Source organism: Eptesicus fuscus, chromosome 20 (genome assembly GCF_027574615.1).
Source record: "Eptesicus fuscus isolate TK198812 chromosome 20, DD_ASM_mEF_20220401, whole genome shotgun sequence".
NCBI lineage: Eukaryota > Metazoa > Chordata > Mammalia > Chiroptera > Vespertilionidae > Eptesicus > Eptesicus fuscus.
Window position 1 is genome coordinate 43,049,744 of NC_072492.1, and position 14,221 is coordinate 43,063,964.

Genomic DNA, 14,221 nt, shown 5'->3' on the forward strand with positions numbered 1-14,221 from the left:
TGTATATGCTTGTCTTTTGGTAAATACATACACTCATTTCTCTTGGGTATATGCCTTGGAAGTGGAGTTGCTGGGTCATAGGCATATGTTTAGTTTTGGTAGATACTGTTAGTCTTCCAAAGTGGTTGACCAACAGAACTTATGAGAATTCCTGTTGCATATAATATTTTTACAAACTTAAAAGAAAAAAAATAACTCTAGTTCAAAAGATACAAAACAAATCTATGTTATATCACCCTAGCTTCATGTTTATTTTTTTAATTTATTTGTTAAATATATTTTTATAGATTTCAGAGAGGAAGGGAGCGGGAGATAGAAACATCAATGGGGCTCAAGTCCACAACCTGGGCATGTGCCCTTGACCGGAATCGAACCCGAGACCTTTCAGTCTGTAGGCTGATGCTCTATCCACTGAGCCAAACCGGCTAGGGCTAGCTTCATGTTTAAATGACCATTTTAAAAGCTATTGCACAGGAAAAATGTTAACATACCCCAAAATGTTAATAGTGGTTGTATATTAGATGGAAAAGAAATATTTGAGAAATATTTGAAATCTTTTATAACAAGCATATGTCTGATACTTTTAATTGCATTGTCTTAAAAATATATTAAATAGAACTAAAAGGCTTATGATGAAAAAGCAGCATCCCTCAGCCCTGCACTTCCCGGCTTGCACTCCTTTAATGACTTTCTAGCTTCCAAAGATGTGTTGAAATCCCTTACCTGCTGCCTCACTCTCTTTATTCTTGTGGGTTTATGTCTTTTCCATCGCTTTACTGTCATTTAGTGAAGTTTCAAGAAGGAGAGGAAATAAATATGATCAATCTTCCACTTTTAATAAGAAGTCTGTGCAAACAATCCAGTCTGGTTTTGTACATTATCATGTAGGGAATGGGATGTATCGAAGAAGAGCCAGCTGCTTGTTCTAAAGACCTCATTCTGGTGACATGGGGAGGGTTGTGGTGGGTGGACTGGGAGGGGAGCACCCAGAGGTGTGTGGGGAGAATGGTTAAAAAGCTAAGTTTGCTCAATGGTTAGAGCATCGGCCTGCAGACAGAAGGGTCTCAGGTTTGATTCCTGATCAAGGGCATATACCTCGGTTGCAGATTCCCCAGCCCCCTTAGGGGTGCATGCGGGAGGCAACCAATCAATGTGTCTCTCACGTTGATGTTTCTCTCTTTCTCCTCACCTCCTCCTTCCCTTCCACTCTCTCTAAAAATCAATGGAAAAAATATCCTTGGGTGAGGATTGGGGGAAAAAAGAGCTAACAGGAAGGCACAGAGGCAGGTTTCTCACTCAGCTGCAGCAAGATGGAGATAGCAACATAGAGGGCATAGAGAGTCTCAAGGTCACAGCCCACATCACAGGGCTGCTCACCCCAGTTCTGCTCCAGGAGAGACTCCACCTGGAAGGAAATCCACCAGGCTGTAAAAGCTAGAAACACAGAAATATACCAGCAATGGCTATACTTGGCCACACCCCTGAACCCTGAGCCCATGGCAGACACAGTCATCCAGCATGGCCCTCTTCCCTGCAGGCCCGGAGAGCCTGATACTTTCAGCATAGTGACAGGCACTGCTAACCAATCAGTTTGGCACTTAAGATGGTGCCAACTGCATCCTGGGACTAATACACCTCCCTCTCTTGCCCATTCCTAATTGTCCCGGAAACTATATGTCCAGGGAATTGCCACAAACCAGCTTGATGGACATGAGCTGACAAAGAACTGCTAAGTCAGAAGGGACAAAATCCTGGGACTTCTGGGTCCCTTGAAAGCATGGGCATTCATTTCTACTAAGACCTGGCCCTCAGCCCAGACTCTCTTACCTGGTCCTTCAACAGGGGCAGGGTCCCCTTCTTTAGGGTCTCAGCCATAAGCTCCTTCTCCTCAGACAGCTCTGAGGGTAAAAAGGAGGGAGGGGCACGCAGTGGGACAGGGCTTCAGTGTCTGATCAGACCAAGACAAGCATGAGAAGAGGTTCCAGAGAGCTCCTGGGCGTGCGAGATGGGAGTATTCCCAATGGGCTCCTGCTGTGGCTCCTGTTTCCCGCTTAGCCTACGGGAGGTCAGAGACTGCCACACGGGAGGAGGAGGCAGTCCCTCAGCCCCTGGTCTGGGGAAGATGGCTGGTTTCTGAAATGTGATGGTTTACTCCTCACAAGAGATAAAGGCAATGTGTACCACCTTCCTCCCAAGACGTGGTTCCCCACAGACCCCTCTGCTCAGCATGTCCTCCACATCAGCATCCATCCAGACTCCTCCTCACCCTTCAAGGCTTCCAGGAACTCCAGAATGGCTTCTGCGCGTGCCTCAACCAAGATGCCAGCATTAAAAAGGCTACTCAGGAGAGGGCCTGCTGGGCCCTCCATCTGCAGCTCACCGGAGGTCAGGACTTGTGGCCAGGAGATGGGAGGTGAGCACTCGTCCCTCTGGAGCAGATTGTCTGCGGTGTGTCTGCTGCCTGCACTTCGCCTTCTCCCTCTCTCTGCCCGAGTTCTTTCTAGGGCCTCTTACTCTTTCATCTAGATCCTCAGCTCCTCGTCTGTGGTGAGGCACTTAATGAGGTAGCTTAGCACATCTTCTCGCTCCTCTTCAGTCAGATCCTGGAGACCGCTCACTGTGTCCTGCACCTTCTCCTTCATGTTTCTTAAATCCTCCAAGTTCAAAGACTTTCCTATTGAGGCAGCAGTTAAGAACCCACCCTACCCAGCCCAACAAGCTCCATTACCAAGACCCTATTCTTCGTCTATGTTTCTTCTGGAGAACACTTCTGTTCCCTTCCTCTAATCTTTTCCTGGTAAAATGAAGCATCTTTCTTCCCAAACACCCACCATAATTGCTGCCCGCTGACCCCACTTCCATCTCCCTAGCTCACCCCCAGTCTAGTACCAACCCCAAATTCTTCTCCACCTCCAGGAAATCCAAGCTTATTGAGTCCTTACCTTTCAAAGTGCAATCTTTAGATCATACTAAGAGTAGTGAGGATTTAGAGGAAGTTGGAGCAGTGGTTCTTAGCCTTGACTGTACATGAGAATCACCTGGGAAGTGATTTTTAAAATCCTGATGCCCAGGCCATACCCCCAGATCAGTTAAATCAGAATTTCCGGAGGTGGCACTTGGGCATCACTACTTTTAAAGTTCCCCTAGGTCCGTGGTCGGCAAACTGCGGCTCGTGAGCCACATGCGGCTCTTTGGCCCCTTGAGTGTGGCTCTTCCACAAAATACCACGGCCTGGGCGAGCCTATTTTGAAGAAGTGGCGTTAGAAGAAGTTTAAGTTTAAAAAATTGGGCTCTCAAAAGAAATTTCAATTGTTGTACTATTGATATTTGGCTCTGTTGACTAATGAGTTTGCCGACCACTGCCCTAGGTGATGTCTATGCACAACCAATGTGTTTAGAGGAAACAGATGCAACCCCCAGACTAAAGCTAAAACCTGCTTTGGGCCCTGACCTACCTTTCTCCCCTCAAGCCCCGCCCCCCCCCACTCACACACACATACATACTCAGCCACCCCACCTGAGCTCCAGTCCTTGAGGCCAGAGGGCTCAAGGGTGAAGGGTGCAGCCACCCTAAACATAGCTGGCTCCCATCCTTACCTAAACAAGATGAACCACCATCTTCCTCTGCAGGTCACCTCCAGCCCCCTGTTGATATTCTCTTCCCAGTGATGAAAGTTTTCATTCCTGGACTCTGAGCCCTCACTGCCCATGCCAGGGAGCCAGTGTCCTCCTCACTATGTGTAAATGACAAGCACTATATTTGCAGACCCATTCCCACATCCTCAGAGATAGGCAGCCGTCGGACTATACATAGATGATTGAAAAAGAAACAAGCCCAGAGAAGGTGGAGCATGCTGTCGGTACTCAGCAAACATGTGTCAGAGCAGGGACTGGCATCTATCTCCCGACTCTGCTGTTACGGCACATAAGAATGACAAGAGATTTACTCTTTTGAGCTAGCAAGGCCTTGCCAGGACTGAACCTGTAACTTCTACAACTTCTGGAAGTTTTTTGAATTTTCAACCACATCTAGACCTCACTATCCCTTCCCAAGGTCAATCAGGCAGTACAATTCTTCTGGGATCCAGGAAAGACTCTGAAATTCCAGAGGAAGCCACATTCTGAATCACAGGGATCTTCTGGTCTAACCCCTTCATGTTTAAGTCAGGATGACCATGGCTCAGGAGGCTCTAGAGCTAATGAGTGAGAGAGCCAGGACTAGAGCCTAAGGCCATCGGACTCCGCAGTCCAGTGCTGCCATGTGAGAACTGGCCATGTAATTCAGAAGTGCTTCCTGGGGCTGTGACCCCGGGACCCAGCACACTGACCCACACAAAGCAAGCCAAAGTTGTCCGAGTCTGGAAACGCTACGCTAACATGCAATCCAACCTACTTCTCCCACAGGCACGTTTTTCTCCTGCCCTTACCACATCCCCACCTCTGGGGCATCCTATTACATTCTTAGTGTTAATAACTATATTTCCAGGCCATTTGTTATTTGTTATCCTGTTTTTAAAAACAGTATCCTTGCCCAATGTAGAATAAAAACAGGAGGCCCAGAAGCTCATTCACCTTCTGGAAAGGATTTTGTTTTTCTGGAGAAACAAGTATCTAAAGCGACTAGAGAGAGACAGAGAGACAAGAGAGAGAGAGAGAGAGAGAGAGAGAGAGAGGTTCCAGTATCAGAAAGACCAGTTTTCTCTAAGTTCCTCTTTCTAGTCTCTCCCCAATCCTCCCCAAAAAATAAACAGCCCTGGCCGGTTTTTCTCAGTGGTTAGAGTGTTAGCCCTAGGACCAAAGGGTCTCGGTTTCATTCCCAATTAAGGGCATGTACCTTGGTTGCAGGTTCGATCCCACGTGCTGTGCAGGAGGCAACCAATTGATGTGTCTCTCACACATCAATGTCTCTCTCTCTCTCTCTCTCCTCCTCTCTCTCTCTCTTTCTGTCTCTCTCTCCCCTCCTCCCCCCTTTCACTCTCTCCAAAAAAATCAATGGAGAAAAATATCCTTGGGTGAGGATTAACAACAAAAAAACAAAAAACAAATACTGGGGGGGAGATGAGAGTTAAAGCCTCTGGGGAAGGACTAGTGTCATGATGGAGCAGATCAGATCCTTGGTTCAGTGGTGTCTGAGCAAGGAGCTTCAGTCCTTCTCCCCAGCCCTGAACCTGCTCTCTTCCTTCCTGGTGAGCACCTTCAAGCTCACCAGGGCCCCTCCAGGCTGACACAGAGCCTGGCGGAATCAACCCCCCTTCCACTCATGTGTGAAGCTCCCCACCCACCCTGCCCCCAGCAGACCTTGCTTCCTCATCCTTCCCACGTTGGGGAAGACAAGCTGCTTCACTCTATAGCCCAGGACCAGCTTTGGGGGGATGGTCACTGCCCTCTGGTGCTAGGAAAAAGGAGCTCATGTTAACTGATCCCTAGGTGCTCTGCACAGTTATCTCGCCTGATCTCCCAAACAATCCTGGGGGGAGGTAGAGATCTTATGCCCCATTTACAGACAAGAGGCCTGAGGCTCAGAGAGGGTCAGTAGGTGAGTCCGTTTCACAGCTGAAAACTAACAGAGCTGAAATTTGAACCTACATCTGACCTCAAAACTCATGTGGTTTCCCCTGTACATTCAACAAATGTTCATTGAGGACCTGTTTTGTTCCAGGCACTGTGGCTCCTGCCCTCTTATGTCTTAGAAAGGGAGGCAGACAATGAATTAGCAAAAAAACAACAACCCATGTAATGGTGACCCATGGGAAGCGCTAGGAAGCAGATGAACACAGGGCGTCACTAGAGATACCAGGGGAGGAACTTAGTGATGCCACACACACCTTCTTGGGCAAGGAGGGAAGTCCTAAGAAGGCTAAGGAGCAGGCCCGTCTACTAGGGAGGCCTGGAGGAAGAACTGAAGAGCCTGGAGTCTGGGCTGGCATTTCTCTACCCGCCGTGGGTGGGCCCAGGCTGGCTCTCCCCCCAGGCCCTGTCCCCCAGGACCCTAACCTTGCGTTCATATTTGAGATTGAAAAACTTCAGCAGGCTCCAAAATTTAAATTGCCATTCACTTGTCAGGGTTTCTTTCCTTCTTTGTTGTTTCCAGTGTTTCTGTCACCAGATACAGGCCTTCTCCCCTTGTCTGCATTGATAGAACGAAGTGAGTAATTTTTTCTTCGGCTTCCCTGGACAGAGTGTGGGGGGTGAGAGTTCAGGATCTCAGGGGCCCCACCTCTCAGGGACATTTTTCCCTCTCCATCAGCCAGTTCCTATTTGAGATGAAAGTGCACTTTGCCCACTGTGGGGGGAGAGAGGGCAAAGTGGGAAGGGAGCTCAACTAGCATTTATGGAAGAACGTACCAGCACTGCAAGCTCCTTCACACGCCATTTCAGTTCACCCTCACCACAACCCTATGATGTGGGCAGAAATGTACCCATTTTCACATGAGGAAATTGAGGCTCAGAGACAGGTTATGAATTGTCCGAGGTTACACAGCTAATAAGTACAGAGCTGGTATTCAAGTCCTCCTCTGCATGAGTCCAAAGCATGTGTCTTTCCCACGGCACTGAGATAGGCATCTGCCCAGCCCACAACACTCCCTCCTCTGAGGAGGGGCTCCAGCTCCTCAGACTGATTCCTGGGGCCCGGCCGGCCGCCCTGTCCACCCTGAGGCTCCGGGAGGCATCTCTGACTCCATAAGGAATTCATTCTGTGACAGGAAACAGCCTGATGGAACTTCTGGTACTTGGAACCCAAACCCTCAAGGAAGGCCTCCATCCTTGCCTCTTCTGATCTTCCTCTATCTGTCGAGTACCCTGCCCCCCAACTTTATATGCACATACCACTTCGCCTCACCCTAGAAACAATAGGCCTTCCAGCCTGGCCGGCTGGCCTGCTGGCTTGACTCAGTGGTTGAGCATCAACTTTTAAACCAGGAGGTCATGGTTCAATTCCTGGTAGGGGCACATGCCTGGATTATGGGCTTGATCCCCCAGTGTGGGGCATGCAGGAGGCAGACAATCAACGATTCTCTCTCATCATTGATGTTTCTCTCTCTCTCTCTCTCTCCCCTCTCTCTCTCTCTCTCTCTCTCTCTCTTCTCTCTTTCTCTCTCTTCCTCTCTGAAATCAATAAAAAATATTTTTAAGAAACAAACAACAACAAAAAACAGACCTTCTAGAAAAAATTGAGCTCCCTTAGAAAAATTCCAAAGACGACTCCTCAACAATACTATGGTCAGGAGAGGTAGTTCCAAGGATCAGTAAAATTTCACTGTAAGCCTTTCGCTTTGTAATTAAAAAGGAAAAACCAAGGCATTCATCCACTCAGGGAAAGGCATCCATCCACTCAGGAGAGCCCTGGGGCCCCCTTTCCTGAGCGGCTCCACAGCTCCCAACAAGTCCAGCCAAGGAAGAGAACACCAACACCAGCAACAAAACAATTGCTGAGGGGAAGGCTGGTGATGTCCTTGCAGACCCTTGGAAGCACCTCAGCTATCAGAACTCTGTGGCACTTGGGGCCACCCAGGTGGGGTGGGGTGGGCTGGTGGCACTTTCTGTGCAGAAAATGCCCTACAGGGGTGCTTTAATTTCACTTCGCTTCTCTCCAGCTCTCTTACCGAGTGCTGGTGATAAACCCAGAGACGGAAATAAGCACAAAATACAGATTTGGGCAACTCAGTATAAGAAAACAGAGGAGAGCGGCCTCTTGAAACCAGTACGTTTTGGTTCAAGCCAGAGAAATCAGTCACCCTGGAGGGCGGCAGGGATGTGAGTGAATTGAGGGCATCAGAAGACTTCCTGATGCTGGGAGAACAAGACAGCTTCCTGAAGGCGGAGAAGAAGATACGGCCTGCTTGAGTAAAGGAGTGGGTGGCAGGAGTACGGGGAGTAGGGAGTGAGGCTGCCCTCCACGCAGATGCCCTTGACGCGCAATATGGGCTTCTCCTTTTCATTCTCCCCACTGCTGCCTCCCTCCAGCCTCACCTGTCCTGGAGCGGATCCAGATATTGCTGGGATATCGTGGACCTCAACATCGTGATGTCATGCTCGTGGGACTCTTGGGAGGCCCCTTCGATTGTAATTCCCCTGGGCAATTTCCCTGTCGACTCCCTTGTTGAGTCTACCACATCCAAAGCTTGGAACTCAGCCTTTGAACCTGGAAAGAGAAGGATAGAGGTCACACTGATCTCTGAATTTCCAGAGAAAAACACATTTGGAAGTGGTGAGACATGACAGAAGTGGAAATAGTGCCTAGGATCAGTCCTGTATGTGCGACACCCATGTCTCAGGACCCGTTTGTTTCTTGAGCAACGTAACAGTTTGCATATACATTATCAGAGAGAAAAGAAAAAGCAAGCCTTATGCACACAGAGAGCAGCATAGGAAGGGGGATAAAAGACTAATTTTATAGGGGAGACATGATGAACACGACCTCAGCCAGGGGACCAGGGTAAACATCAATAGTGAAAGTCATGTTGGTAGTCCGTACCCTTGATATAGTGTAATGAGAATAGCTCTACCTCTATGGTCTTCCTTCCCCAAACCCATTATTATCTCAGTCTAACCATGAGAAAAAGGCACCAGACAAATTCCAATAGAGAGGCATCCTACAATATGCCTGACGAATCCCCCTTAAAAATATCAAGATCATAAAAAACAAGGAAAGTCTGAGACATTGTCACAGCCAAAAGGAGCCTAAGAAGATATGACAACTAAAGGTAATGTAGGCCCTGGCCGGCTTGGCTCAATGGATAGAGCGTAAGCCTGCGGACTGAAGGGTCCCAGGTTGGATTCCCGCCAAGGGCACATGCCTGGGTTGAGGGCTTGATCCCCAGTAGGGGGTGCGCAGGAGGCAGCCGATCAATAATTCTCTCTCATCATTGATGTTTCTCTCTCTCTCTCCTTCACCCTTCCTCTCTGAAATCAATAAAGAAATATATTTAAAAAAAAAAAAAGGTAATGTGGTATCTTAGATGGGGTCCTGGAACAGGAAAGGGATATTAGGTAAATTAAGATAATCTCAATGAAGTATGGACTTTAGGTAGTAAAAACAAACAAACAAACAAACCCTATGCACGCTTTAACACCATGGGCACCATGTAGTTAAAAGTTCAGGTAATGAAAAGGCGATCGTATATTTTTCCTTGAGGCTTCAAAAGAGACGGGGTCTCGCTATGTTGCCCAGGCTGGAGTGCAGTGGCTATTCACAGGCGCGATCCCACTACTGATCAGCACGGGAGCTTTGACCTGCTCCGTCTCCGACCTGGGCCGGTTCACCCCTCCTTAGGCAACCTGGTGGCCCCCCGCTCCCGGGAGGTCACCGTATTGATGCCGAACTTAGTGCAGACATAGCGCACTTAGGTTGGCATAGTGCACTACAGCCCAGAACTCCTGGGCTCAAGCGATCCTCCAGCCTCAGCCTCCCGAGTAGCTGGGACTACAGGCGCGCGCCACCGCGCCCGGCGGGCACCATGTAGTTAAAAAATAAAATAACCACTTGAAAAGGGAGCAGGCCAAGTTGCTAAAAATCAATTCAAATTACCAATTCACTCTTACGGATTTTTTTAAAAGTTTGGTTTCACCTCTCCCTCTGAATGTTTTATGCAAACAGATAGACTTTCCCTTTAAGGAAGTTAAACTGACTTAGTCAAATTTTTATGATCATGGCAAAACATCCCGGTTGCTTTATTAAACTCCAATATGAAAACAGCCGCCACCTCCGAGTAATCTGGACACTGTTCTTGGTCACATGACAGCAGTGCCTGGCATGGCAGGTGCTCTAAAACTGTACAGTGGGACTGTCAGAATTCTCTTCCGTCTCAGGATGACACCCAACTGGGCGACAGCCAAGGCGTCTGAGCTGTAGAACTCCTCTCCATGAGGTGTGAGACACTGGTATGTCTTCAAGTGAGGGTTCAACAACACTTACCCTGGGGCTCCTCAAATCCAGAAAACCCCAAGAATAGCCAAGTGTGGAGGCCGGGGGTGGAACATACTCCTCTACGAGCCCCCTCAAGCCCTTGGTGAGTTCTGCTCACCAGCCACTTAGTCAAGATCTCCAGGGAACACGAAGGGGTAATCATAATAACCGCCACAGCAGAATGACTTGGTGAACTTTGAGTGTTCCTCTGTGCAGGCCCTGTGATAAATGATTTACGTAATTTATCTCATTTCATTCTTGCAACAGTCTTGCTCAAGTTGACAGATGAGAAAGCAAACTTGTTCAGAGGTCACCCAGCTGGTAAGTGGTGGAGCCAGACTTAGAAACCAGATGTCCCCAGCTCTGAAGCCTGCGTGTTTTCTTAACCACTAAGCAAATGACCTCCACTTATGTACCCACTTAAGTGATAAACATATAAACACATGCGAAGACATCAGCTAATTTTAAAACAAATTATTTACAAAGGGAAAATTGGGAAAGAAAGACTATTTATGAATAGTTTCCAAGAAAAATAAGTTTCTGCCTGACCAGTGTGGCTCAGTGGTTGAGCGTCGACCTATGCACCAGGTGGTCAGGGTTCGATTCCCAGTCAGGGCACATGCCCGGGTTGTGGGTTTGATCTCCAGTGTGGGGTGTACAAGAGGCAGCCAATCAATGATTCTCTCTCATCATTGATGTTTCTCTCTCTCTCTCTCCCTCTCCCTTCCTCTCTGAAATCAATAAAAATACATTTTTAAAAGAAAAATAAATTTCCACTTCCCCATTCCCATATCCCATGCGGATGTGTTCATACAAATTCTACAGTATCTTTGTTGACTGGTTGACTTGGTTGCTGGCAATGGGGAGTTGAGGGTGGGGCGCAGTAGGAGGGGGCCAAGTTTCCTGTCTGGCCATCTCTCCTGTACCTCACACTGACCTGGAAGCCCAAAATCCAGCTCATCACACTGCCCTTCACCCTCGTCACTCTCCAATATGTCCTCCAGGGTGAGGTCTGTTCTGTAGAAATGGCGTGTATTTGTCCCCATCACCAGACAGAAACAATGAAACTTGTCAGCATCAAGGACGCTTCTGACTTCAATCATATCGCCTGCAGCATCCAACTCTTGGACCACAGCTCTTGCAATTGTCTTAAATACGCTGGGCATTGTGCCTGGACCTACTGGGAAAAGGAAGCCAATTTCAGTTTGGGAGATATTCGCTCAGGTTTTTTAATCTACTACCTTAGGCAGGTTGGGGTCAAGGAAGATCCAAAGGTTCTAGGCCAACCAGGACTTGGGATCATTTGCTTTCCCTGTTTCTGCCCCTCATGGAATCCTTCTGGAGGAAGGATGGAGCAGTGATTGCCCCAAATGGAAAGTCGGACCTGTTTTCTGCGTCTCCCACAGCATAGTTGTCCCCTTGCCCAGAGGGACCTTGAGGGGTGGGAAGGCAGGCCCTCCATCCCCTAGACTCTCACCAGTGCTGATAAGCAGAGGACCCAGGAGGGATGAGGGGCAACTGATTACTTCTTCCTTTCGTTCTGACTCCTGGGCCTCGCTCCCTTGCTATGTTCTGCAAGGCAGTTGCATGGGTGCCCCTACCAACCATTTCCCAACAAGTCGGCCTCAGAAGGAAACAGAAGAGAGAGGATTGGGTGCAAGAGTGGCTTGGAGCTGGGCACCCTGGCCAGCCCACCTCCAGGTCCTCTCTCCTCAGTTTCATGTCACCTTCTGAAGGGTCCCCTTACACTGGGTAAACTAAAATGAATTCCAAAATTCCACCTGGGGCTTCTCCCCCCCCCCCCCCCACTCTCCCCTTCTCCCTCTCCTGGTCTAAAGCTGGCCCCTGTACCGCTCTATCTCCCCTGCTCTGTGGGACCCTCCACAGGCTCGTCACCAGTCCAGTCTGACACAGCTGCTCCCTCCCCGTTTCTATTCAGCAGCAGCTCTTTGTCCCCACCACATCAGGGCTCTCTTATCTCTAAATCCTTCTTACTCCTGCCCCTTCCATCAATCACTCAACAACTCCTTTAAGAGCTCTTTCCCTTTCCTCAGGCTCCTTGGCTTCCCTCCTGGGGCCAGGGCTCCACTTCTCCATCTTTCCTCTGACCACCTTCCCTTAAGTCCCTTTGGCTGGCCAGGCACCTGCTCACCCATGCTTTCTTTCCTGTCCTTGTCCCCATCGTGGTGTCCAACTCTCACCTCACTCCCAACCTAGGAATTCTTCGGGGTGTCTGGAAAGGCAGTGTGCCCAGGGCCCACAGGCCCATGTCAGGAGCCACCCACCTCTCCTCTGTCCTCAACTACTCACCAGAAATGGAGGTTGTGAGAATCCCCTTTGTAAGATCTCTGTGCAACTCCTGCCCACTGTGTCTGAGGAAGCTGTAACAAGGGAATTGAAAGGAGCTGGAAAGCTGGGTAGAGCTAGGTGCCCCACCTATCAGACCTTTAGATATGCCGCATTATGGCTGAGCTAGAGGCAGGTAAGTCCAAAGGTAAGAAACGCTTTTCTCCTTTTAAATACAGGGAGCAGGTGGCATATGTATAGCTTTATCTCTGACTGATACATATTCTAGTTGATTAGGTGAGTTTGGGCCAGGGTATGGTGCAGAACAAGGAACACTAGGCCATGCAATTCAGTGAGTTTGGAATAAATAGAATATGGGTGGTACGAACCAAGGGCCAGCAGGCAATGGCTACGGCTGTGTTAAGGATACGAGAGTGATCTCACCAGAACCAGCTACCCGGATGCCATGCAATGGTGGGTAACACTGAAGACTCAAAGAGCAACAGTAACTAACACCTGTAGAGACAGGCAGGGTCAAAGAGAAGGACTCAGCCCTAGCTGAGTGGATAGAGCATCGGCCCTTGGACTGAAGGGTCTCAGGTTCGATTCCAGTCAAGAGCGCGTACCTTGGTTGCAGGCTCAATCTCCAGCCCCAGTCGGGGTGTGCGCGGGAGGCAGGCAATGGAAGTATCTCTGTCACATCAATGTTTCTCTCTGCCTCTCCTCCTCTCTTCCACTCTCTCTAAAAATCAATGGGAAAATATCCTCAGGATAGGATTAGCAAAAAACAAAACAAAAAGGACTCAGCCTCGCTGCCCCCTCACACAAGCTCCCAGGTGGCCCTCTCAGGCAGATGCCACCTGTCTTCTTCGCCCACCTCCTTTCCCGGGGAGGGACCCTGGCTCCACTCCTTGGTCAGAGGCAATCCCTTGGTCAGAGATAATCACCAGCGTGAGCCTGCCTGTCTCCCGGCCCCTGCCTCCCTCAGTTCCGAAAGAACATTTCAGATGATGATGGTAGTAATTAATAATAATACTAATATGCCTACCACATATTTAGTGTTTACTGCATTCCAGGCATTGTGCTAATCCTCACAATAGCATTAAGAGGTATTGTCTTTTTTATTTTACTTTAGAGGTATTTTCACATTTAAGTTCACAGCATCACTATTTTTGTTGTTGCTGTTAATCCTCACCCGAGGATATTTTTCCATTGATTTTTAGAGAGTGGGAAAGAGAGGGAAAGACAGAGAGAAACACGATGTGAGAGAAACACATTGATTGGCTGCCTCCTGCATGTGCCCCGACCAGGACCCAGGCTGGGGAGGTGATTGCAACCAAGGTACGTGCCCTTGACTGAAATCGAACCCAGGACCCTTTGGTCCACAGGCCAATGCTCTATCCACTGAGCCAAACCGGTTAGAGCAAGAATTATTACCTTTATACAGCAGAGGGAGAGTCTGAAGCTCAGGGAAGTTAACTTGACAAGGCCACAAAGCCAGTAAGCAGCAGAGCTGGGATTTGAACCAATGATTGCTGATGTGTCCCCAGCCCTCACCTGACTGCACTCTTGCAGGTCCACGGAAGCTCCCAGGGCACCCCACCTCCAGGACTGAGCCCAGGTGGCTGCATTTCTCCTCCCAGTGCTGTGTGAGCCGCACTCAGGGCAGCAGGGGTGGCGGTAGGTGGATTTCAGCAAAGATCCTGTACTCTACCCGACACCCACTCTGAGGACTGTGATGCTAGACCAGGGCCAGAGAGGAGGCCAGGCTGCCGGGGGCAGCCCCTCCCTTCCACCCAGGACTTTGCACCTGTCCTGGGAATAGCAGATGGTTACTGCTCAGAATAAACTGAAATGCTAGGAACCTTGGAGATAAGAATTCAGAGATAAGTTCCCTTGCTAAAGGACTCCCTCTCTGGCCACGTGAGCCTAACTAAATCCTGGGGGTTACCTCTGCCCCTCCCACTCACGCTTACCGGTGGGGGGGGGTGAGGAGAAGCATGAAGATCCTCTAAGACACAAAGGCCA

The 14,221-nt window shown here is 49.1% G+C and overlaps 1 protein-coding gene across 1 annotated transcript; it reads right to left on the reverse strand.

The window, feature by feature from the left end:
- Positions 1-1,264: 1,264 nt before the first annotated feature.
- On the reverse strand, positions 1,265-11,073 carry GSDMB (gasdermin B). Its single transcript, XM_054709428.1, is given in 11 exon segments — positions 1,265-1,405; positions 1,828-1,898; positions 2,267-2,398; positions 2,525-2,674; positions 3,598-3,624; positions 4,573-4,595; positions 5,283-5,392; positions 5,995-6,072; positions 6,074-6,170; positions 7,972-8,143; positions 10,845-11,073. Coding segments are annotated over 11 exon segments (1,230 nt in total).
- Positions 11,074-14,221: the final 3,148 nt, after the last annotated feature.